Genomic DNA, 27,781 nt, shown 5'->3' with positions numbered 1-27,781 from the left:
CACTGTATAGAATTTAAATACTGTCTCAGTCCATTGTAGTCGCCTTTACGAAAGCAATACCCCTTCCCTTTACCCCTAATGGTAGTTACCTCTTTGAGTAACTCCCACTTCAGCACACTGTGATCACTGCCACCAAGTGGTTCATTTATCTGCAGATTCTTAATGCATGAAGAATCACTACTGATAATCAAATCAAGAGTATTACTCCCTCTAGTTGCCTCCCGAACATGCTGATGTAGAAAACAATCATCCAATAAATCCACAAAAGCCTTGCTACTGTGTGAGTGACCAGCCCCCAAATTCCAGTCAATATCTGGGAAATTAAAATCCCCCATTATAAGACTCTCTGATTTACTGGCCCACTCTATTTCTCCGAACAGTTTCTTATTATACTCATCAGAGTCATTAGGCCTATAGCACACTCCTACTCTCAATTTTGATCTCCCAATGCTTATGTCACACCAAACTGACTCGACACTGCACTGTCCAGCGATGTCGACTGGCTTCACTTCCTTGGATTTTATGTGTTTTTTAACTAATAGCATAACCCCTCCTCCCTTCCTATCCTGTCTATCCTTTCTGTAGACATTGTACTCCCCAAATTCCAGTTCTGCATTTCTTATATCTGTGTGACACCACGTCTCTGAAATCCCCACAATATCTGCCTTTGATGTTTTGAGCAATACCTCAAATTCATCAAATTTATTTACTAAACTCCTAGCATTGGTGTACACACAAGTATACATGCACCTGTTCTTTTTCTTAGCTACCCTAACACAACCCATGTGTTTACTTGTACCCCAATGATTCCCAGCAGTCTCTGAAATATCCTGCATCTTATTTTCCAGGCTGCGGCTCATTCCAATAGAAGCAGTGCAAGAATCACTTTCACCTCTGCCAGTGGCTACTGTTAATCTATTAGTCCTTGTATCCCCCCAATCTAGCAGTTTTCCGACCCACCTAACATTGCCTCGATAGCATCAGCAAACATTCTTGCACCCTTTCTATTTAAGTGTATCCCATCCCTGTAGAAGCAGTCTCTCCTGTTAACAAGTACAGACCAGGCTGAAAAAAATTCTACCCCTTGAGCCCTGCACAATCTTTCCAGGGCCGAATTGATTGACAGGGCTCTCATCATATACTCCCTCCTATCGTGTCTGGGCAGAATTGCAGACACTTTCAATTTCAACCCTAATTCACGGCTTTTTTTCACACCAGGTGCAGAGGAACAGGTGCAGAGGAAGACCTGCAACTAGGTGGAAGGATGGGATCAGTGAACTTCTGGGCATGACATTTTGTGATGCTTGTAGAGCACATGATCGATGCATTTGGAGGAATTTTTTGGTGGTTACAACAGCTCTTCTGGAAGAAGATTAGTAGAGGCATATGATGCAAGAAAGCAAGCTTATATAGATCGCCCAAAAAAACTCTTCCCATTTCACCCATCCATTTACACTAAGTTTGTCCAGTTCTTCCTTGAATTTATTTAAGCTATCAACTTCCACAGCGACCGATGGAAGTTTGTTCAATAATCAACCACCTGTTGGCTAAATGCAAATTTCTGCACATCTATTCTACAACTCTTTCTCTCCTCAATTCGAATTTATGCTCCCTCAGGTGCATAATCTGAGCAAGAGGAACAATCCCATCAGCATTGAGCTTGCTCAAACCATTCAAGGCCTTATACACCTCAATATTTTAAGGTTATTACAAAAGAAATGCATATAAGGCTTTTGACATGGATACTTTTTGTATCAATTGGAACATCATGCCATTGGAAGAAAGGTTTTGCAGTCAATAAAAAAAAGTCATGTTAATATGATAAAATGATAGAAACATAGTGTGGTCATAACCTGATATTGGTCTGAATGAAGAAGCTGATTGGTGGAGTCCTGTGGTGTTCCGTTCTATTGTTCTAATTGTTGCAACAATTATTCTGTTGTTACCGATATTTGCTAGTGGCACTCACAAAAGCATAAGTGGTTTGGTGTGAAAACTGAACTGGAGAGATTCTGTACGACACGTGGAATAGAATTTTTTCTCACTTTGATCTGTATTTGTTAACAGGGGAGGCTGTTTATACAGGAATGGGGAAACATTTAAATAGAAGGGATACAAGAATGCTGATGCTGTGTGTTGTTAGGTGAGTTGGAAAATTGTCAGTTAGTAGGGGGATACAGATTATCAGTAATTTAATGAGAGCTACAAGCAGAGACAAAATTGATTCTTGCACTGTTTCTGTGCAGCAGCCTGAAAAGCAAGGTCTGAGGGATTACAAGGCTTGGGATTCACATGGAATTAGTAATTATGTGGTCTGGGTATAAGTTTCTAGAAACATGGATGGCTACATATATACTTGCTTATTCACTGTTTCTAGGAGAATAGTAAATGAATTTCATGAATTTGAAGGACTGAAGTTATCAAATGCTAATATTGTATGTATAAACAGAAACATGGTCTCACTCTAATATTGGGGATGCAGAATTTCAGTACTGTATACTGATAATGTGACAGACATGATAGGATGGCGCCTCCATAGCCAGGTGGGCAGGAGCAGCAGTGTGTAGCACACGCTTGATTAGACCGGGGTTCGAACCCGTGACCACCAAATACAGAGGATGTGGAAAGGTCAGGGAATGACCCCTGGAGCAATATGGCCTTAGTTGCTAATGCTCCTAAAAAAAAACCAAACCAAATAACCACGATAGGACAATGCGGTGGGAAAGACTTATGCCTTTTGTTGAAAAGCACACACATTCTCAAACAATAAAACCAGAAGACACAGACCAGCGTAACATTGAGTCAATCTGGTTATAGACATAAACACTAGAAAAACAAATTTGAGGGGAGGAGTCTGTTATAAGCCATATTGCAGTGAAGAGTATAATGCACATCTGTATAGAGAAATAGGGTTGCCAGAAAATCAGAATGTTTTGTCATGAGGAATTTTAATTTTCCAGATATTAGATTGGCATTTGCTTGATAGCAGTACATTTCTGTATTTTCTGGGACATGTTTTCTACACCAACATGTTAGAGGCAACAGGAGAAAGTAATATAACTTAATGTGGTATCAGAACTCTGAATGAGTACAGAGAAGGGCAACAGGCGAGATTGGCGAGAGGAACAAAGGGGTTCTCTTACCAGGAGGGGCTTAAATTCTGTCAGTTGCAGCATCTGGAGACTGGGCACCTGCGAGGTGATCTGATTGAGGTGTATAAGGCCTTGAATGGTTTGAGCAGGCTCATTGCTGATGGGGATACTTCCACTTGCTAAGATTAAGAACCTGAGGGGGCATAGATTCAAATTGAGGAAAGGCAGTTAAATAGATGTGCAGAAGTTTGCCTTTAGCCAGCGGGTAGTTGATTGCTGGAACAGACTTCCATCTGTTGTGCAAGTTGATAGCTTAAATAAATTTAAGGCTGAACTAGACAACATTTGGAGTGACTGGATGGGTGAAATGGAAAGGTGTGTTTTTTTTTTTTTTGCTGATGCTCAGTAAGCTTGCTTTTTTGTATCATATGTCTCGACTAATGCTAATTTATTAATAAAATATTAACAAGTAAAGGAACTTTTCGTTTGCAGTTATCGTAGTGTATTGATGTTGAATTGATTAAAAAAAAACCCAATAATCTTAAGGGTAAAGGAGCGATATTCTTTTTTGCAAAGGTGATTAGAATAGACTCAGACACTTTTTAGTGGGACCAATTGATATTGTTAAAAATTGTAAATGCCAAATGGTAGTGTTCAGAGAGGTAATCATAGATACAACTTACGTTTTATACCAACTGAGAGATATTGTTCAAGATTTAGACCAAAATAAATGACAGATGAATTGATAAGCTTAGTGGCAAAGAAGAAAATGCATGGGATGATTATAAATTGTTAGGGAATACAGGGTGCTTCAATAAGTACAAACTAGTGTGTAATAAAATTACTCATACAGTTAGCAGGCTGAGGCAGATTATAGAAGTCTTGGCGCAAAGAATGTTTTGCATGTGTTAAACACTAGGAAGGGGATGAATCACATTGATCCACTGTGTATAAATGTAATAAGTTATTGATGACCTTGTACAGATTGCTAATAAACTGAATTGATATTTTGCTTATATTAGTAGTTGTAAATGATGGAAAGCAAGCTTATATAGCATCAAAGCAAACCCCCCCTTCCCATTTCACTTTTTTATTCCTCCAATAGTTTATATAAGACTTCCTTGAATTTGTTCAAGCTATCCACTTCCACGACATCAGGTGGAAGTTTGTTCCAGCAATAAACTACCTGCTGGCTAAGTGTAAACTTCTGCACATATATTCTGCAGACATCCTTCCGCAGTTTGAATATATGTCCTCTCATGAGTGTAGTCTGAGCAAGAGGAAGAATCCCATCAGCATTGAGTTTGCTCAATCCATTCAAAGCCTTAAGTAGCTCAATCGGGCCTCAGGTGCCTAGTCTCCAGACACTGAAATTTGCAGAACTTCACCTTTGTTCCTCAATCTTGTTACCTTCTGCACCCATTCCAGCATTCACACTTGAAGAGATATTTAGAGATGGGATTAATAAAGCCTCCCCATGTCAGCACAGTCATCACAATGCATTGCCATTTGCAACTCATTTGGAGAGGCCTGGGTTGGATTCCCATTGACAACTGGAGGATTTTCTGAAGTCTTCATTCAGGGCGATAGTTAAGCGATCTCAGGCAGAGGGAGCAGTTTTTCCGTCATGAGTTAATCGGGGTTTCTCAGCTCACAGCGTATAAATCTGCCCACGAATACACATTTCTATGGATATAGCACACAGTTATGAGTCTATGCTTGGGGTACGTTAATGCTGTCTTTTAACTTTTTGTATATATGGGGTTAGAATTTTATTTAACACTGAGATCTAATAATGGAGTCTCTTAATGCATATATTTTTATGTCATTTAATTCCTAATTTAACTATTTTTTATATATATATGGTTAGCGAAAATCTCTATAACACTGACTGGGTGTTAAGTGATTTTATGATAATAAAAAGTAAAATGGAAGAACAATTACTACAGCTAAAAGTGAATAAAGCATCTGGGCTAATAATATGTATCCAGTTATGTTTGTTTATTATTTGGCTTTTAGGAGCATTAGCAACTAAGGCCATATTTCTCCGGGGATATGCGGTGGTCATTCCCTGACCTTTCCGCATCCTCCGTATTTGGTGGGCACTGGCTCAAACCCCGGTCTAATCAAGAAGCGTGTGCTATATCCTGCTGCTCCTGCCCACCTGGCTATGGAGGCGCCTCCAGTTATATTAAAAGAATCGGCAAAAGAGGTAGTTAAATCTTTGGCCATAATAATGATAGTATTCGCAGATTCAGGAGAAGCCTAATGGTTAAATATATACAAATGTCATATGTCGTCATCCTGTGTCACATGAATTGATGAGCTTAGTGGAACAAAATGAGTGACATTTTGTTCTACTACAGTAGCATGTTGTTAGAGAGGCAACCAGAGGGAATAATAATTGATCTGATTATCACTAGTGATTATTCATGCATTAAGGATTTGCAGATAAAAGAACCACTAGGTGGCAGTGATCAAAGTGTATTGATGTGGGATTTACTTAAAGATGTAACTACCATCAAGGGTAAAGGGGAGGGTTTTTGCTTCTGTAAAGGTGACTGCAGTGGTCGCAGGTAGTTTTTAAATTCTATACAGTGGGACCAACTGATGATGTTACCATCAGCAAATTCTAAATGGTAAGCATTCAGGGAAGTAATCATAGAAGCTACTAGACTTATCATACCGACTGAGAAATACTGTGCAAAGTCGAGACCTAAATGGAAGTCAGATGAACTAATGAGACTCATGGAAGAGAAGAAAAATGCATGGAATCCATGTAAATTATCAGGTGACACAGAAGCCTCTGGTGTATATAAACTGGTCTGTAATAAAGTTACAAAGGTGGTTAGGCAAGAGAGGGTAGATTACGAGAAAGCTGTGGCAAAGGTTGCAAAGGAAAAACAGAAAAGACTTACTGTATTTCTCCATGTATAAGACGCACCTTAATTTTGGGGCCCGAAATTTGAAAAAAAATGTATTACATAAAGTTATTGAACTCAAGTTTTATTCATCATTAAATTCATACAAATCATTACTGTCAAAACTCCCATTCCATTATCTTGTCCTCATCTGTGTTTGATGACCAATCACTGTCTTCATATATTGCCTCGTCCTCAGTTCCATCTGTGGCATTTGAAATTCCACACTTCTTAAATGACTTGACAACGATCTCAATCTTGTATTATCCCAGGATCTTTTTACCCAGGTACAAACTTCTCCTATAGTTGGTTTCTTCACTCTTCCTGCTGGTGTCAAATTGTCCCCAGAAGACTTCAACCATTGGTTCCATTCCTCTCTCATGTCAGCTTTGAAGGGTTTGTTAATGCTGACATCAAGTGGTTGGAGCTGGGATGTCAAGGTATGATGGCAAGTTTTGTTTTTTGCTCTGCAGCAATCTTCTTTGTATTTTTTGTTATGTGTGCCCTGAACTGATCAAGCACCAATAGGGCAGGTTTGTGTAAGAGCCCACCTGGTCTCCTGCTCCAAACTTTCTCAAACCATATCTTCATCCCATCCTGATCCATTCATGAACGTGGACAATCACTCCTCGAGGAATGTCTTCTTTTAGCATTGTTTTGTGTTTGAAAATCAGCATAGGAGGCAGCTTGGTTCCGTCGGCACAACAAGCTAGAACAACTGTATAATGGCTCTTTTCATGTCCACTTGTCTTCACAGTTACAGTTTTTACCCCCTTCTTATCAACAGTTCTGTTACTTGGGACATCAAATTGAAGGGGGACTTTGTCCACATTTGCAATCTGTCCCAACTCAAACTGATGTCTTCCGACATTGAATGACAAAACAATGAAATTCAAAGACCTTCTGCTCATAGCTTTCAGGCATCTTTTGGGCAAGTCTGGTGTGTGTATGCATGCTTAGTCCATTCCGTTTCATGAACTTGAAGCACCAATTGTGTCCTCCTTTGAAATCAGTACCTTCTTTTTCATCAGCAATTCTTCTTGCCTCATGCTGAACCATCTTTGTGGACACAGGAATTCCAATTGCCCTTTGCTCCTCAATCCATATCTTCAATTCCCTCTCTAAATCAGGCCATTTTGCTGACTTGCCTCTAATGGCCTTCTTCTGCCGTGGCGTTTTCGGTAGGGTTTTTTCTTCCCGTAGCCAGTCTCGGATTGTTTTCTCAGTTGGAGGTGGACTAAACTTACGTTCAGCAGCACGATTTCCATTCACTTTTGCAAACTGGATCACTTAACTTGGTCAGCACTGTACGAAAATCTTTTCTGAGCCATGTGTGGGCAGAATGTGGCAAAACGTAACCTAATATACCGGTAACAAGTGCAAAACAATGAGTGCAAAGACAACAAGCGCGAAAAAGCGGGAAATGCAAGTAAAAAAAATCTACAACCACTGTATAAGACGCACCCAGTTTTTAGACCCCAGATTTTTCGAAAAAAGGTGCGTCTTATACACGGGGAAATACGGTATTTACTTATGTAAACACTAAAAGGATGGGGATGAATCAAATCGGTCCACTTCGTACTGGTGGTTTCACTACTCCTGATCAGCTGGTATACTGGAAGTGATCATCCACATGTGAACTGTCATAGACAGGGGATGAGACCACACCACATGGAGGAATACCATCTTTCTGTGTTACCAGGCAGTACTAGGTGCAGATGACTGTCAGCTGGTGCAATACCACCACTTTGTTAATTGGAGGCTTGAAGTGGTGTGAACCCATGTTTAGAGCAAAGCTCCAGGAACCCCTCCCCCCATCTCTTCCAACATGCAGTATGATTGATGTATTTTGAGGTTATGATGGGCATCTTGACGAGATCTAATTTTCTTTAATTTTCTAATTTTCGTCCCATGGTGCATGGATGAAAACAAGTCAGTGGCGGTGGTGGTGTCATGCTTTGGGCGACATTTCAAGGGTACAGTTCTAAAACAGTGTTTGCCAGCTGGCTGATAGATAGTCCACCGAATCAAACCTATTGGTAACATTCTAGGAAGTTTCTGGATCAGATATTGTATAATCTTGCTGCCTCTACTCTGCTGGACAGTAATGGAGGGAGTCCGAGTAGTAGTATGTTGTTGGGGGGGGGGAGCATTGTCAAGGCCACATTATTTATTGCATGGAGCTGGGTATATTCTTGCCTGGTTAATCATATCTAAAAATTTCATTACTTCATACACTGTGTCCTCCCCACCTTTTCTTATGACAGAATACAACTTATCTGCAAAAAGATCTAAACCTCCCAAACACCTTCCTCATTCATTTCACAAATATATGTGGTCTCAGTTATGTCCATTTCTGCTTACAATGTGCCAAGCCTCATGTACTTTTCTGACAGAATTCCAGTTATCAGTTGATTCCACCACTGCTTATCTCAGTTCTCATTATTTGCTGTATGATTCCTTCTGCTTCAAAGGTAGTATTTGTGCACTTGTCCACTCTGATATTTCCTGTCAGAGACTTAGTAATCTGGAATCTCCTGTTTTCAGTCTTCTCTGGCTTAAAATCTCCGTAACCCATTTTGTCAAATTCAGTTACCTCTATCATTCTTCCAGTGCCATTAATCATGTGCAACTCTTTGACTTCCTCTCTTTGGAACTTTACTTTCTCCAGTCCTACTTTCTTAACAGTGAAGTAATTTTCCTTGGTGATTTTAATGTTCACAACTCTAGCTGGCTTCTGTGTTTTTGGTCATAAGGATCTTGTTGAGATGCCGAGGCTTTTGCAATTACTAATGATCTTGTGTAGATTGTTCATTTGCCTACCAGACAATCCTAACTGCACACCCAACACTCGATCTTTTTCTCACAAACAACCCTTCCAAGTACATGGTCGAGGTGAGTGGTCCTTTAGGTACCTCAAATCACAACTTTGGTGATGGTCTCTTCACCAATGGCACCTTTTGCTCAAGGCCATTCTCAGGCTCATATCGTTTGTCATTGCAAGAATGCAAAATAGAATGATCTGCGAGATTTCTTTTCTGGATTACTGTTTTAAACCTGCTGATGTCAATGTTTGCTCAGATTGTGTCATGATTATTCTTGTAGGGATGAATTCCTTTATTCCATATTCCACCTTAAAATTTTGTCCCTTATCTAAATTATGGTTTTCCAATAAATGCACTAAGGCTGTGCAAGATAAGAATGTTGCATATCAACTGGCTTGCATCTCAATCTCGAGGTTCATTTTCTGTAGGCAGAAAATGAACCTGGCTCACAATAGTTGCAAAGCAATCATTAATCAGTCCAAACCAGATTTTGAACAGCCTAAGAGAAAACTTGGTTCTTGTCCAAATGGTAGTCGAGCATCCTGTTCTCTTGCCAAAACTATTTTCTGCAACCTCTGCCCATCTATTCTTCCACCTCTGTTAAAATCTTTGGTTACCTCCTCAGCTAAAGATGCAACTGACTTAGTATCATCCCACTTTCCTTCTAACTCTTGTACTCAGGACCATACTTATACTTCTTGGGTCCGAGATGCTAAATTCTTGTGGGGTCCTCTTTCAAAATACCAGAGTCCAAAAAAAACTTGCTTATACACCAATGAGCCAAAACATTATGACCAGCGAGTCATTATGCAAATCAAAGCAACTCCAGGTGAACTACTGCATGTACATGGGTTAGAACACTGTATAAAAACCATCTGATACTGAGCTCCGTTAATCAGTGTTACTCTTGTTCTTCAGATGGGAAAGGCAGCGGACTTAAGCTAGTTTGACAAAGGCCAAATTGTGTAAATGGGCAGACCACTGGGTTAGAGCATATCCGAAATGGCACAGCTAGTGGGGTGCTCATAGTCAGCCATAGTTAGTACCTAATGAAAGTGGTCTGAGGAGGGGGAACCCACGAACTGCTGGCGCGGTGTTGGCCAATCATGGCTCATCGATGCTCGAGGTGAGCGAATGCTCTCCCGGATGGTATGTGGCAACAGAAGATCAACTGTGGCACAACTCGCCGGTAATTGGAATGCTAGTGACGGGAGTAATGTGTCACAACACAGTACATCGAACCCTGCTGAAAATGGGGCTGCGTAGCCGCAGGCTGTTCCAAGTGCCCATGCTAACCATGGTTCACAAGCGACAGTGCCTACAATGGGCATGCGAGCATCGAAACTGGACTTTGAATGATTGGAAGAAGGTTGTCTGGTCCGATGAATCATGTTTCCTGTTGCACCATGTGGACGGCTGGGTACGTGTGCGTCATTTACCTGGGGAAGTGATGGTGCCTGGATGCACCGTGGGACGAAAACAAGCCTATGGTGGCGGTGTCATGCTTTGGGCAATATTCTGCTGGGATACCCTGGGTCCACTCATCCATGTGCCGGGCACTCTGACATCTACTACCTACCTACCTACCTAAACATCATTGCTGACTAGGTACACCCTTTCGTGGCAACGGTCTTCCCCTCTGGTGGTGCTGTCTTTCAGCAGGATAATGCACCATGCCACACCGCCTGGATTATTCAAGACTGGTTTGCGGAACATGAGGAAGACTTCCAGTTATTGCCCTGGCCTCCAAATTCCCGACATCAATCCCATCGAGCATCTGTGGTTTGTGTGCTGTGCCTCAACCATGGACCAGGAGTTAAAGGATCTGCTGGTTACATGTTGGTACCGGATACTGCAAGACATGTGTGGTGTCCATGCCTTGCCAGGTACGAGCTGTTTTTGCTGCACGTGGACGACCAACATCATATTAGGTAGGTGGTCATATTTAATGTTTTGGCTCATCGGTGTATAAATATAATCAGAAAAAACCCAATTATTTTCACCGATTTGTTTAAACAGAAATGGTGTACTATTGCAAAATATAAAGAACAGTACTGAACTAAAATCTATGTTGCTCTGTCCTTTAGGTAATTGAGATGCTGCTGTAGAATGCACGAATTAAGAACTAAAGGGACATTCCACAATTTAGTGGTGTCTGTAACACATTTACAACCGACTCCCACATACTGTACCAAGAAGTCACACTGGTCAACTGCTTTCCTGTGTTCATAGCCAGTGGAAAAGATTAAAGCATATTCCCAATGCAGATAATATGCTGTGGTCAACCTGTTTTCTACTGTTAGAGATATTATTATGTGTTACACCCTATTAGAGAATTAGGTGAGAGTAATTTTCCTTTATTCTGGAAATTAATCTGTTCTTTTGCAGAAATGAATCATTCACATTTCCAGTAAATTTCACCAGTCTCTGTTTACGTGGTAGCTACAAGTGAGCCCTAGTTTAAATCAGAGCGTTAAAAAAAGAAGTTGCTTTAAAAATTGGAGATTATAGACCATGCGAGGGCCCTATGATGAGGCCTCAGGCTAGCACCTCATGCCTGTTCATAAGAATGGTCCTGCTTGTATTGGTGATTGTCTTAAACCACCTCCTACCATTCTCAGTGCTTTCTGTGGTTTTTATCAAAAAGAATGTCTGAAGGATTTTGAATAGCCTCGATGTCAAAAAAGCTCCAGATCTGAATGGTATTTCTTCAAACCTGTGCTCCTGAGCTTACTCCTCTTATGCGTCACCTTTTTACACTTTATTTCACTGATGTTTTCTGATGTTTTTCATTCTGTTTGGAAATTTTCTCATATCCAGGCAATTTCTACAAATCCTCTTCATCTATTGACATCTACTTTTTCCAGAGTAATGGCTTTAACCATCAACTCATAAACTATCTTGAAACCTTCCATTCTGACCAATGATTGCCAATATGGATTCCATCAGTGTTGATTCACTTGTGATATATTGACTTATATTACCAATCTCTGAACAAATTCAGTGGAAAAGTTTGGCAAATATGAAGAAGTTGCTATTGATGTTTCTAAGGCTTTTGATCATTTGACAAAACTTTTCTAAACAAGCTTCCATCTTATGGTTTAATGACTATTTTTTACAATTGAGTATCCAGTTTTCTTTCTGACTGTTTTCTGTAGGTGATGATGGATGGCTCTCTGTCTAACTTCTCCACTAATGCTAGTATTCACCAAGGTTCAGTTCTTTCTGCCACGCTTTTCTTCTTCTTGTTGTATACAGTCAGTTCTGCTATAATGTAGTACATGTGTTCCTAAAAATCTCTGCATTATGGCATATCCAGCCAGTTCCTAAAAAGGTGACAAATCCCTCCCATCCAATTATCGTCCCATTGCAATTACTTCTACTCTTTCTAAAGTAATGGAGAAATCAATTAATCGCCAACTCTTAACGTCTGATCAACAATCGCCAGTATGGATTCTGTCAGTGTCGATCCACTGGTGATATACTGGCATATGTTACCCATTTATGGACTAATTCAATGGAAAAGTTCAGTGAAACACAAGCAGTTGCTCTTGACATCTCAAAGGCTTTCGATTGTGTTTAGCATAAAGGTCTTCTAAACAAGCTTCCATCTTATGGCTTGCCAATTGTTTTTTGTAATTAGTTATCCAGTTTTCTCTCTGATCGCTCACTGAAGGTGATGGTCAATGGCTCTCTGTCTTCTAACTTCTCCACTAATGCTGGTGTCCCCCAAGGTTCAGTTCTTTCTCCCACTATTTTCCTCTTGTATATTAATGACCTTCTTCCATTGACTGGAAATCTTATCCATGGTTTTGCTGATGATAGCACATTGCACTTTCCATTTTGAGAAACCTTGCCGTGCTCAATCAGTGTTAACTTCTCAAATGTCTGCTACCAATTCCTTAAATGCCGATCTCCAGGTAATTCTCTATCGGGGCAAAGACAACTTAGTTGATTTCAATCCTTCTAAAACTCAGTCTTGTTTTATATCTCGCAAAAAGGATTGTTCTGCTCCTATGCTTATCTTTGGTAACAATCTGATTTCTAGACAAAATGATATATCTCTTTTGGGGATTACCCAGACTTCTAATCTCTCTTGCCACAAGCACATTACAAATATTGCTTCCTCAGCATCTAAAAAACTTGGTTTTCTCTTTCGCTCACGGCATTACTTTTCTTCAAAACAGCTGTTCACTCTCTACAAATCGAAAATCCACCCTACTATGGAATACTGTTCCCACATCTGGGGTGGTGCCCCCAAAACCTCTCTCAGGCTTCTTGATTCTGTTCAGAAGAGGGCAGTTAGGTTAATTAATGATTCATCTCTAACAGAGTCTCTCCACTCGCTGTTTCTGCTTCATGCCTCTTCTACAGATATTTCCATGGGCACTGTTCTTCTGAATTGGCTTCTATAATTCCCGCTCTCTCTTTCAAAACAGTCCGAACACGTGCCACCACCAGCCAACATCCATTTACCGTCTAACTTAACTCACAGAACCAACTTTTCATCTTCCTCGTTTATTCATTCAACTGCCATTTTCTGGAACAACCTTCCTTCATATGTATTTCCTGTAAATTACAGTCCACAGAAGTTCAAGTACAATGTCAACAAATATCTTCTTTTGTCTTCTCAACCTCCAACCCAAGCACAGTACTAAGTACTATAGGTTCTAATACCTCTCATGTTTGGGCTTTATATAAAAAAAAAATATATATATATCGCGCATTAAAAACAACAGGGCTTATCGGATAAATAGGGATAAGGGCAGAGCACAAAAAAAAAAAAAAAAAAAGTTCGGTGTAGTAAGTAAAACAGTAAAAAAAAGTTAGAAACAGAATAAAATTGCTAACACATGTTTAAACATATTAAATTTCTAATCAATAAATAAATATTACAGTAAAAATATAGCACTGTGATATATATACTTACTAACTGATATTTCTGTTCACCGACTTTTTTTTTTTTTTTTTTGAATTGTAAAATTTAAAAGAGTAATAAAGATAAACAATCAATAATGACAAACATGGCACACACACAAATTGCACAAGTGAGATATGCAGTAACAATTTCATGCATTAAAAATAGGAATAAACAGAAGATTCGGAAAATTTTTTTCATATGATTGAAGATTTTGTGGAAGGGGAAACACATTTCAACGTATTAACATAAAATCCCACAGAATTCCAGCTATCAGTATTATTGCAATAAAACTGAGGTTACTACCCGTTTATAATTAGATTGCACTAACAGAAAATAGTAGACATAAAAAAAAAAAAAAAAAGTAAATTGCAGCCATTATCAACCCACTGCAGGATGGAAGCTTCCTCAACAATTCATGCCGAGGGAATTGGACCATAATCTGCCATGCTGGTCCAGTATGTGTTGGCAGATCGACCGTATTTAGCAGTCAGGGGCTTGAACCCCGGTCTACTCAAAGAGCGTGTGCCACTGCACTCCCGCTCTTGACCACTCGGCTACGGAGGCCAGGTTAGTGTACATCTATGTAAAATTTAATAATACATCTATGTATTATGTATGTAAAATTTAAAACAGTAATAATGATAAACAACAAACACGGCACACACAAATTGCACAAGTGAGATACACAGTAACAATTTTGCACATTAAAAATAGGAAGCTTAAAGAATAGGAACAAACAGAAGATTCTGAAAATTTGTTTTTCATATGATTGAAGATTTTGTGGAAGGGGAAACACATTTCACCATATTAACATAAAAACCCACAAAATTCCAGCTGTCGATATTATCTCAATAAAACCGAGGTTACTACTCGTTTATAATTAGATTGCACTAACAGAAAATAGTGGATATAGTCTGCATCTGTCGGTGGTACCAGTGGTCCCCACAAAATCATGTCCAAGTGTACTGTAAAGTAGCAAAATTTGCCAAGGCCAGATGAAGGTGAGTAGTATGGGTATCGTGAATATAGTGTTGTTCATCTGGCCACTTAGTTACTAGAAGGTCGCCTCACCAGGAAGGGGCATTCCAGCATCCATTCACGGCATGAGGAGTGTCATCCCCCTCCTTCTAAGGAAGGAGAGAGATGATCCAAGAAATGAAGTAAGGATAGAGGGAAGGGGGATAAAAAGTGTTGAGAAATAGTGGCCACACAGAGCAAGTTCCCCAGGCAAGCAGGAAATCAGAGCCGCTAGTGGGAGAACATCCTTGAGAAGGATGAGTAAGCACAGCAAGATTGCAAGTTATTAACAGATAGAAACAGGAATGAGCGTCGACAAAGAAGGCACTCCTTCCCAAAAGAGGAAGAGTGCAGGCACAGAGATATCCCACATCAACAAAGTGGTTTGTGATGAAATTGTACCCAAAGGGGTTTGCAATGATCTTGAGGTTATATGCCTGATTGTGGAAAAGACTGGATTCGGGTGTGGCCCAAATGAGCTGGCTAGTCAGGAGCCAGTGGGATGACAGATGTGGAAGCAGTGGCCAGAAGGTGTCTTCTACACTTGAAAAGAGCTGCACAAAATTGTAGGAAAGCACTGAAAGCTTCTTTGTTTACAAGGAATGGAGTGAATGAAGGTCTGAAGGAGGAGCTGTTCCTGAGGTCAAGGTAGGCCACGTAGTCATGCAAGAGATGAGCCCATCTTCATTCGCACCACAGATACAGTTGCACTAACAGAAAAGTTCAATAAACCGGGACCTGCAAATTGTTTTTATTGTTCACGCTATCATACTTCATGAATTTTCTGTTCGAACTGAAAAATGTGAGCTCCTAAAAACATGAGTCGGCCTACAATATCTTGTGTATACAGTGAATGACAACAGTGTCTCCGACCAATACAACTACATTAAATGGGAAATATAGCTCTTACACCTCTGACTTTGGCATTTAAGCTTTGTAAATACGTTCAGCTTGGTGCCAAGTTTTGCGTTCACCTGGTGTTACTCACAGACAAAATTGATCGCACATGAGCTAACTTGAAAATCGTGTTATACTCGCATTGTTCCCTAATATATCAGTCGCGTTGGAGCAAATTCACATTGCCAAAATGCATGTTATAGCAGAACTGACTATTAATGACCTTCCACTGACTGGAAATCCTATCCATAGTTTTGCTGATGATAAGTGCATTGCATTCCACCTTCCAGTTTTGGGAAACCTTGCCCTTCACAAACTTCAACTTCTTGAATATCCATTACCAGCTCCTTAAATGCTGATCTCTAGGCAATTCTCCTGGGGGGTAAAGATAACTTAGTTAATTTCAGTCGTTCTAAAACTCAGTCCTGTCTTATATCTTGCAGAAGTGTTCTTTTGCTCCTGTGCTCATCGTCAATGACATTCAGATTTCTAGACAAGACCACATATCTCTATTAGGGATTGCCCTGACTCAATCTGTCTTGACACAAGCTCATCACAAATATTGTTTCCTCTGCATCTAAAAATCTGGGTTTTCTCTTTAACTCTTGGCATTACTTTTCTTCTAAACAGCTACTCATTCTATACAAATTTAAAATCTGCCCTACCTTGGAATATCATTCTCATATCTGGGGTGGTCCCTCATAAACTCTCTCAGGCTTCTAGGCTCCATTCAAAAGAGGGCAGTTAGGTTAATTTATGACCCATCTCTTATAAAGTCCTTCCACTCTATCTCATATGTTCTGTTTCTGTTGCATGCCTTTCCTATCAGTACTTCCATGAACACTGTTTTTCTAAATTGGCTTCTATAATTCAACTCTTTCTTCTAAATCAGTCTGAACACGTACTGCAACCAGTCAACATCCATTTACTGTGCAACTTAAAAGTCACAGACCCAACTTTTCTTCCTCATTTATCCTTGCAACTTCCGTTTTCTGAAACAAGCTTCCTTCACATGTATTAAACATGTGGAACAATTGTATGTAAATATTATTAAATAAAAACGATTAGCCTATATGATGATCTGAAGAAAGTTCACCTTAAAAAAAAATGTAGAACCATTTAAAGCTAGTAAGGGCTGGTTTGATATATTTAAAATCCAGGGAGAAGCCACAAGTGCAGATCAAGAAGGAGCTGAAACTTTCAAAAAAGAACTTCTTAAAATTATTGAAGAGAGGTGTTATACTTCTCAAGTTTTTAACATAGATGAAACAGGCCTTTTTTGGAAACGAATGCTTAAAAGAAGTTTCATATCGAAAGAAGAAAAAAACATGCCAGGCTTCAAAGCAGCGAAGGATCAGTTGACTTTATTGTTGAGTTATAACGCTGTGGGGGATTTTAAAGTAAAACCCTTTTTAGTTTACTAGGAAGAAGGCCAAAATACAACCCAAAATCAACCAAAGATACGAAAACTCAACAGCCCAGGGCCATCGGATCAATAGATTCATGATTTTAATTGGCATTTTAAGTCTAATTTCGTTACGTAATGTAGTTATTTACCACGTAATTATACATGTATGTAACGGAGAATATTTTATATGTACTGATTTTTAATATTAAATATTTTGACTGACATTTAGTGTCTTTTCACTACTATTTATTATTTGAGTCACGGTGGTATTGACCACGACTCACAAATACATATGTTACGTTACAGGAATACGGTGCTCACTTAGCACTCTGTTTTTCCGGAACGAATTATCAGCGTTAAGCGGGGATCACCTGTAATTGGATAGATTCCATCCATCCCAGGTACCTTTTTTATGTCCATCTTCAACAATGTGTAGTTCTTTCTTGAATTTATTCAAACTCTCAGATGTCGTGATGGTGACAACGTTTTAAATGAGCAGAAATATAAAGCCAGGGAAACAAGTCTAAATAACTTCAAAGGGTGTTTCAGGGTAGCAAACCATAAAAGAATACTTTGTTTTAACTCTGTCTGCAATTAAAACAAAGTACAGACGATTGTGAAGAGTATGACGAGAGTCCCTAAATGCAGATGGAATGGGCAAGCAAGTGTGAATATCTTATTATGCAGATACTTCCATGGGCACAATTCTTCGGAATTAGCATTTGTGATTTTCCGCACTCCCTTGCAAACCATTTCAAACACATGTTGCAGCTAGTCAAAATCTGTTCACTGTCCAACTCCAAATTCACAGAACCAACTTTTCTCTTCCTTATTTAACCCTCTTCTGTTCTCTGGAATAAATTTCCTTGACATGTATTTCCCAAAATACATGTGAATCAACAATATTTCTCAACAAATCAACAAATTTTGAGGAGAGTCATCTGTACTATTCATTTATACTTTGTAGTATAGTATAGTATTATTAATTAATCACTAAAATTTATTAATCTTATTAAATTTCATTATTACCGTATTTTCCGGCTTATAAGATGCATGGGCATACAAGACGCACCCTAGTTTTGGCCACGTATTTTGGAAAAAATAATAACCCTTCTATTATCTTTCGATACTGTTTACGGTGAAACTAAGAAGCGATCTTTTACCAACTGATGTAAACACAAATATGGCGACATGCCGTGATATGGGACGTAATCAGGGAGTAGGTATTAAAAATCAATTAAATAGAGTTACATTTATTTTTTAAAAATTTTTTATTAAATGGACTTACAACGTGGAGTTTTTATTCAATTCATAAAACACAAGAAATTTTTAAAAATATTTATTTGTTCTAAAGATTATGAAATGTCAGACATTTTCATTTATCCTTAAACCCTAAAATCATCATAATATTCAAGATATTCAATGTCACCATTGTCCATGTTATGAGCGATCTCTGTCAGATGAATCTGTTTCTTCATACAAAAGGTTGTCTTCTGTGCCGTCAAGAGCATTGATTATGCCACACTTAAACGATCGTACTATTGTCTCCATTTTAATTTCATTCCAAGCATTTTTGACCCACTGGTAAACCTGTACAATGGTAGGTCTTTTGATGCACCCTGTTGATGTTAGTTCATGCTGTGGAAGCATCATCCATTTATTCCATTCTTCACGCATGTAGTCCTTGAAAGGCTTATTTATTGAGACATCCAGGGTTTGCAATTGACCCGTTAACCCTCCAGGAATATTACAGCCATTTGCGTGTTTAAACTTTTTAATCTTATCTTAGTACAATTAGTTAGGTGAGACCGGAACTGATCCCACATGAGAAGCGACGGCTTCTTGCGAAGTCCACCAGGATGGCGTGACCACACCTTTTCCAGCCAAAACCTCACACCATGCTCATCCATCCATCCTTTGGGATGAACTTGAATAAAAACTCCTGCTGGAATGCTTTCTCTCGGCATTGTTTTCCTTTTAAATATTAGTAATGGTGGTAACTTGGTGCCATCGGCACAACATGCCAGCACTGCTGTAAAATGGGATTTCTCATTGCCGGAAGTTTTAATGGTCACAGATTTAGCACCCTTAAAATCAACCCTCTTATTAGAGGGAACGTCAAACGTCAATAGAACTTCATCCATATTTGCAATTTGACTAAGTTCAAAGTCATTTTCTTTTCTGACTTTGATAATATATCGGTGAAAATCAATAATTTTGTTTTTGTACTCCTCAGGCATTTTCTGTGCTATTTTTGTTCTTGTTCGCATCGCTAATCCGTGTCTCTTCATAAATCTATAGCACCTGTAAAATCATCATGCCCTCTTGCAGCTGCCCTCAATTTATATTCAGAAATGATATTTTTAGTCGTTACCACAATACCTTGGCTCCTCTGATCTGTAACCCACATCTTCATCTCATTATCCAGTTCCTCCCATCTAGCTTTTTGCTTGCGAAGGTTGTGTTTTGACATTATTGCTTGTCGAAGTTTCTCCTCTTGCTTTCGCCAGGCACGTACCATTTTCTCGGTAGGAGGTGGTCCAAAATGTCTTTCAGCAGCACGGTTCCCATATTGCTTTGCAAATCTATTACTTGTAATTTAAAGGCAATTGTGTAGCAATGCCTTCTCAACAACTCCATAACAGCGTGTCCTGAAATTTATAAAAACATTATTGATAAAGAAAATAATAATAATAAAATTAAATATGGTAATATATTTTTCTCAAAATAATGGTAAATGCTTGGGTAAATGTTCAACCAATAATGAAATGTTTGTTTCTGAAAAAAACCTGACAGAAGTAACGTAACAGAAAAATTCTTACTCACCCAAGACAAATACGGGCGTCACTTTCTCTTTGTAAAAGACGATTGGAATTGAAAAATCCCAATCCAGTCTAATTAGCCCGCCATACCATACCATAAAAGCGCGATATCATAGAGGAATACCATAAAAGCGCGAGATCATATTATAGAGGAAGCAAACCATGGGAAAATGAAACAAGTTTTTACTTACATCTGATTGTGAGATTCATATCACGCAGATTTCAACAAATTTTCCACAAAAAAAAAAGATTATTGGTATGTATTGTTGCCATAGATTGTAACCACTGATAATTGTTAAAAATATATTTCAACAGATAAATCTTAAGTAAAATTGGTGTGAATTTCAAAGGGAAGTTTTCAGAACTCAGTTTACCTGCACTGCGTCATCGAAAATGCATTGCTGGTAGTCTTTAGGCCTAATCTGACATTGACCATATAAGACGCAGGGTGATTTTCCAAGTATTTCTTATAAGCCAGAAAATACGGTAATTAAATTATACTTTTAATGGAATCATGACTAGAGCAGCAAAGCAATGAGCACAAAGTAGCAAGAGTGCTGTGGCTCGCGGGAGAACAGAAGGGGGTGATTCTTCAACACATCAGTCTAAAAAAATGTGCGAAATGTGAAAATGTTTGCAGAACTATCTAGAACAGAACATGATCTAGCCAAGGAGGATGTCTTTGTGCGTGCTAGCTGCAGAGACCTGGGAAGAAATTAACTGCTAACTCAGTGTTCTGATGGGTGTCTATTAAGAGTTTGAAGTGTAGGGCATGTGCCCTCAAAGAAATTAATATGAGGGGCCTATCAAGCTCTCAGCTGCCCAACTCAACGCCAGAGCTCACTCCTGAGCATCAGGCAACATATCGGCAGTCTCCAAGGCAGAATGCATTGATCCCACAGGAAGTAGTTATTGTTGGTGACTCTATTGTCAGCAAGACGGGGAATATATTATGAAAAAAGATAGGTGGAACAGGACCAGGGCATGTCTGCCAGGGGTAAAAGTTGATGACATTGTAGGGCAGATATCAACTTTTAAGGACACTAAAGGTGATATTATACATGTTGGCACTAATGACCTTAAGAGTAAGAGATCTGCAGATTTACTTAAGTACAGGTCACTACTGAAAAAATAGTCATGCTTTAGGGTTAAATTTGAAAGTGTCTGCAATTCTGCCCACCCACGATAGGAAGGAATATATGATAAGAGCCTTGTCAATCAATTCTGCTCTGGAGAGATTGTGCAAGGCTCACAGTGCAGAATTTTTTTCAGTGTGGTCTGAATTTGCTAACAGGAGAAACTGCTTCTACAGGGATGGGATACACTTAAATATAAAGGGTGCAAGAATATTTGCTGATGCTATTGAGGCAGTGTTATGTGGGTTGGAAAACTGCTGGCTTGGGGGTATTCACAGACTAAAAGATTAACAGTAGCTGCAGGCAGAGGCTAAAGTGATTCTCGCACTGCATCTATTGTAATGAGCAGCAGCCAAGAGAGCAAGTTGCTAGGGATTTCAAGAGCTGCTGGGAGTCATCATGGACACGTAAATACATGGGCTGTGTTAGAGTAACTAAGAATAGGTGCATGTGTACTTGCATGTATGCCAATGCTAGAAGTATAGTTGATAAATTTGAAGTGCTGATCAAGGTATGAAAGCCAGATATTGTTGGGATATCAGGACATGGTGTCACACAGATATAAGCAGTGCAGAATTGGAATTTGGGGAGTACAATGTGTACAAAAAGGATAGACAGAGTAGGAAGGGATGACGGGTTATGCTGTTAGTTAAGAAGCACATAAAATCTAAGGAAGTGCATCCAGTTGACATGGGTGGACAGGGCAATGTTCAATCTGTTTGGTGGGACATAAATGCTGGGAAAGGGAAAATGAGAGTAGGAGTGTGTTATAGGTCTAATGACTCTGATTAGTACATTGAACAGTTGTGCAGAGAAATAGAGGGGACCAGTAAATCAGAATGTCTTGCCAAACCTACAAGTTCCAATCAATATCTGGAAAGATATTGATTGGAACTTGTGGGTTTGGCACTTGCATGCTAGCAAGCGTTTTATGGATTTCTTGGAGAATTGTTTTCTACAGCAACATGTTTGAGGGGTAACCAGAGGGAGTAATATTCTTGATCTGATTATCAGCGATGATTATTCATGCATTAAGATTTTGCATATAAAAGAACCACTAGGTGACAGTGTACTAATGTGGGATTTACTTAAAGATGTAACTACCATCAAGGGTAAAGGGAAGGATTTTTGTTTTCATAAAAGTGATGACAGTGGTCTCAGACAGTTTTTAAATTCTGTACAGTGGGATCAACTGATGTTACCAATGGTCAGTTGTAAATGGGAAACCTTCTGGGACTTAATCTTGGAGGCTACTAAGCTTTTCCTACCAACTAAGAAATACTGTTCAAGGTTCAGGCCTAAATGGATGGCAGATGAATTTATGAGGCTCATGGCAGAGAAGAAAAATGCATGTGATTCATATAAATTATCATACGACACAGAAGCCTACTTCAGACGTAAGAAAGTCTGTAATCAAGTCACAAAGGAGGTCAGGCAGGCAAAGGAAGATTATGAGAAATCTTTGGCAAATGATGGAAAAAAAAAAAAAACAGCAAAGGGTTCTTTACTTATGTAAACTCTAGAAGGAAGGGGATGAATCAGATTGGTCCACTTAACATAGATCGTTTGACTATTGATGATCAAGTACCTGATAAGCTGAATGATTATTCTGCGTTTATGTTCACACATGAGGAGTTATTCAAGGAGGGGAATACCAGACGTTTATCAAACTCCAACAGGGAGCTAAGTGATCTTGTAATAACTGAGAGCAAAATGGAGGAGAAATTGTTGAAGTTAAACATAAAAAAGGCACCTGGGGTGGACGGAATCTATATTATATTGAAGGAGGCAGCGAGGGAAGTTAGCAAACCCTTAGCCATAATTATGAGAGCATCTTTAGATTCAGGTGAGGTCCCCATGGACTGGAGATGTGCAAATGTATCTCCAATTCACAATGGTGGCTCAAAGGGTGACACAAATAATTATAGACCTATTAGTTTAACTTCTGTTCTGTGGAAAATAATGGAGTCACTGGTTAAAGAGGTGATGCAGGATCACCTAGACAAGACTGCAGTAATAGTTCAGACAGCATGGGTTTGTTAAGGGGAAGCCTTTCTGACCAATTTGATTGACTACTACGATGTGGTCACAAAGGAACTGGATGCAAAAAAATAATTTTGATATTATATACTTGGATTCCAGGAAAGCCTTTGATACTGTTGCACTTCTGTACAAATTGGAGCAGTATGGCATTAAGGGCAAGTTGCTGCAATGGATAAAGGGATGGTTGAGTGGGAGATGGCAGAAAGTGGGAATAAAAGGACACTGCTGTACATGGACTAATGTTATTTTTGAAGTGTCCCAGGATTCGGTGCTGGGCCCATTGTTGTTTTGTGTGTATTTATCAATGATATCAATGAAGGTATATCAGGCTTAATGTCCAAGTTTGCAGATGCAACAGGATCTAGAAAAGTTAGGCAGATGGGCTGAGAAGTGGCAACTGAAGTTTAACATTGACAAATGCAAAGTATGCATTTTTGAGTAGCATATGGGTAGCAGTAACCCAAGAGAAATGTACCAACTGTGTGGTATTACATTTTGATCCTAGCCAAAAGGCCGAGTAGCGATTGGTACTTCACTCAGGGAAGTGGAGAATGAAAAAGACTTGGGGATAATTGTGCAGTCAGATATGAAGTTCTCTGAGCAGTTCAGACTGGCTGCCAGAGCTGGTCATAGAATTTTGTCAATGATATATATATATATAGGAATTTTGCTAGCAGAAACAAGGAGGTTATTATCCCTTTGTATTATCCCACATTTTGAATACTGCATACAAGTCTGGAGGCCTCATTTTAGGAAGGATGTAGAGTTGCTAGAACATGTACAGAGAAGGGCAACAAGATTGGTGAAAGGAAAGTGGTGTACTTACGAAGAAAGGCTTAATTTCTGCAAGTTGCAGAATATGGAGACCAGGCACTTGCTAGGTGATCTGATCGAGGTGTATAAGGTCTTGAACGGTTTGAGCAGGCTCAATGCTGATGGGATACTTCTGCTTTCTCAGATTAAGGACCCGAGGGGACATAGATTCAAACTGAGGAAAGACAGTTGTAGAATAGGTGTGCGGAAGTTTGCCTTTAGCCAGAGGGTAGTTGATTGCTGAAAAAACTTTCATCTGTTGTTGTGGAAGTTGATAGCTTAAATAAATTTATGGCAGAACTAGACAAACATTTGGAACAAATGGATCAGTGAAAACGGAAGGGTTTTTTTTTTTTTTTTTTTGGGCTGATGCTATATAAGCTTGCTTTCTTGAATAATACAGCATCAGCCAAAAAAAAAAAAAAACTCTTCCCACTTCACTGATCCATTCGTTCCAAATGTTTGTCTAGTACAGAGAAGTACTAGACAAATTACTAGAAATACTAGGCACATGTGCCTTTGCTAGTGCTAATTTGGGGCTGCCATCTAGTACGCTGGGATTTCAGAGGGAGAGTCCTCTCCATTCCCCCTCCCAAAAAAAAAAAAAGAAAAGAAGATGAATTGATGAGAGCAGAGGGGAGTTGCAGTTTGATATGGGTTCAGCCCATAGGAGGGAATGTGGGATTGAGCTGACCATCAACCTTCGTTCATTTTGCTTTACAACCTTTGCATGCTGTTTTTCTGCTTCTGCTTAGTAAGTGCAAGTAAGACAACACACACACACAGAGAGAGAGAGAGAGAGCGAGCTGGGTATTGTATGTTACTTTGACTGCAGCTATTTGAGCACACGTCAGTACCACTGCCAGGCACGTATTAATTCCCTGTGCATGTGTAGTATACATCCCCCCCCCCCAGGTCTCCAGGAGTGAGCTTATCTTCTCCATTGGGCCTATCTCGTTTGGTATTTGGCTGTGTTCTTCCCAACTCCACTACATGTATCTGATATTATTGCTAAATTTTGATGAGGCTATTTATGTTGTCCTCATGGCCATTTTTGTTTAGTTGCTCTTAATAATTGTTAGAAAAGTTGCATTTCTCAGTGTAGGAAGGGCATCTAGAGAACCAGTAGTAAGTAGTAGCTACAGGGTGAATTTCATGCATTTGGACTCGAAGATCTTTGCACATTCATATCGGTTACTTGCACTTTCCTTCCTTCTCACTTATCTGCAGTCACCCTTTCATGCATACTTTTTGTGTTCTCTCATTACCATTTTAAGTTGTTTTTGTGTGTGGTTATTATAGGTTACTTGTAAGGTTAGTACCTTAATTGGGAAAGGGGTATATCTTTCTGTTTTTATATTTATTTTTTTTTTCCTTTTGTATAGTCTTTCCAGGTCAGGATGTGAGGGGTATAGATCAGGGGTTGGCAACTTTTTTGAGTGAAGAGCCATTTTTTATCTAATTAAAAAAAAAAAAGACAATCTAAAGAGCTGCACCTCAGCTCAAGCTGGGAGGAGGGGGAGGGGGTGTGAGAGTTTTTAAGAAGTGGAATAGAGTGGACAATGGAATAGTGTTTTATTAAAAAAAATATATATTTTGAATATTATTTATTAATAGTGAAAAACATAAACATCCAATTAGGTAGAAATTAATGTGACTTTTGCTGCTGAACTTCTTCAGTGAGTCTCTCAATATCAGGCATGTATGATGTGATTTTCATCTTTAAACATGCTGTGAGACTTGCATTGTTCAGATGGTTTCTTGATTTATTTTTAATATGGTTCATGTTTGAAAATATTTGCCAGCAGAAATTTGTCAAACCAAAACCTGAGAGAAGTTCAAATGCAAATATTTTCAAATTTATATACGTGTCCGGTAAGCTAATCGAACTTCGAACACAATTTGGTCTTTCATTTTCAACTCATCTGTCGCTGTCCATTTGTGTAGAATTGAAGCCTTTTGCCTCCTCAAATTCAGTTTTAAGGCAGTCTTGCCGTGCACTCCATATGTCCTTGATTTTTAAGTCCTCTAATTCCATTTCAAATTGTGCTTAAATGAGCTAAAAGTTAGAGCCGCAGGTTGCCTACCTCTGGTATAGATAGTATGAATTCAGTAGTTATTAATAAGAGATGTTAGTGGGAGATGTTATATGAAGAGTAACAGTAATTCCAACACCCTAGAGAAGGGTGTCAATGGAGTTAGTAGATGGTATGTGTCAACTGTTACTTTTTGCTCCTTGTTCATGCAAAGGGCAGTCAAGGTTAGTGGAGGTACTGCAGTTGATTTGGGAATTCCTTGGGCAACTGAGTGTGTCTGCCCAATGAAAAATAGTGTTTCTCAAGGCAACTTAAAGAAATTTGTTTGGGCAAAAAATCCTTCTAGAAAAAGATGGTCCTAGTAGTAGTAATTTATTTAATAGATAGAACATTTCATTTTGCTTGATTATTAATTTGAAGTTTTAATTTTTTTATTTGTAGTTTGAGGTACATTTTTATAAACTCTTAAAGGTAATTTATATAAAAAGTTTGAGTGTGACATGAAATTCTACCCGTGAACAAGTTTGCTTTTAGTTAAATTTAGCACTTTACTGTTTGCAATAATGTTTTCTTTTTTAATTGTAGGTTAGGCACTCTGCTTCTGTTTTCCATTTTAGAAGTTATGAAAATAAGAGTGCTGTTAGAAGATATAAAGTATCTGTTATAATTGGAAATAGCTTGATTAGTCTAAAAATTTTTATCTTTGAAGATACAATGTTGGAGGTTACTGTAAAGACCTTAGATTCTCAAAATCATACTTATTCAGTACCAGAAGAAGTAAGTATGCATTTTTTACTCAAGAACGAAGGAACAGAATTGAATATAGTTGTTCAAATTAAAGAGAAAACAGTTTTTTCAATGAATAAATTCATTGGAAAAACTGTTTTATGTGTGTGTGTGTGTTTAAAGCACTGGTACCCAGCTGGATAATATGATTCCTGAAGAGCTTCTAAAATATTCTAGAGGGAATGGAGAGGAGATTATGAAAAAAATAATATAATGAATATAAAAATGTATCTTCTAATAAATTCATGTACACTTTTTTAAACCTTAAACTGCATAGCATTCATTCAAGTTACAAAAACAGATTGTGAGAACAGATTAATTGAATTGTGGATCCACATTTTGGAAAAGTTGTGTACCACTGGTTTAAACTATAACTTATTTGCTGTTTTTAGCCTTCAAAATATTTCTTTGAAAGAGAGAGGTACTGAAATTTGTAGAAATTTCAATTATAACATTTAAATTCATTCAGTTCATTTATAACATTTCAATTATAATTTCAATTATAACATTTATTATAAAATTTTGTTTTAAAATGAGAGTTGAAAAAGCCTTATTCCCAATAAAAATATAAATTAACCATACCAGGATGTATACACCTCTTTATGTAAAACCTAATAAGGTAAATTCTCAAAAGCTACTGCCATTCTTGAGAAACTTCATTATAAATGGCAACGATATGATTAGGGAAGAGCTATTTATTTGAGGTGGTGTGTTACTTAGGCAGTTTTATAATCATAGTATTTTGTGAATTTTATAGTATTTTTGTATATCCATTAGCATTAGTAGAAACACATGATGCCAGAAAGAAAGCTTATACAGCATCGGCCAAAAAAAAAAAAAAACCCTTCCCATTTCACTGATCCAGTTCCAAGTGTTTGTCTAGTTCTGCCTTGAATTTATTTAAAAGAGTAAGAGATTACCTCAATCTTTTAAATATATAGTAATAACGTAGAAGTTATTGAGCCTTGCAGCTCTGTGTTTTTACTAACCTTGAATTTATTTAAGCTATCAACTTCCACAACCACAGATAAAAGTTTGTTCCAGCAATCAACTACCCGCTGGCT

The 27,781-nt window shown here is 38.6% G+C and overlaps 1 protein-coding gene across 4 annotated transcripts in view; it reads left to right on the top strand.

Annotated features, from left to right (window-relative positions):
* LOC150087771 (large proline-rich protein BAG6) overlaps positions 1-27,781 on the top strand; it is a 321,988-nt gene that overhangs the window by 7,216 nt on the left and 286,991 nt on the right. For all 4 annotated transcript variants that reach the window (XM_090369196.1, XM_090369195.1, XM_090369194.1 and 1 more), the window contains exon 2: positions 26,517-26,708. In XM_090369196.1, the coding sequence (XP_090225322.1) occupies positions 26,646-26,708 (63 nt within the window). In that variant the 5' untranslated portion in view covers positions 26,517-26,645. The remainder of the gene's footprint in view (positions 1-26,516; positions 26,709-27,781) is intronic.

The sequence above is a fragment of the Mastigoproctus giganteus genome, chromosome 3 (genome assembly GCF_048544385.1).
Source record: "Mastigoproctus giganteus isolate SK-2022 chromosome 3, ASM4854438v1, whole genome shotgun sequence".
Taxonomy (NCBI): domain Eukaryota; kingdom Metazoa; phylum Arthropoda; class Arachnida; order Uropygi; family Thelyphonidae; genus Mastigoproctus; species Mastigoproctus giganteus.
This window is presented reverse-complemented; position numbering and strand designations above follow the sequence as displayed.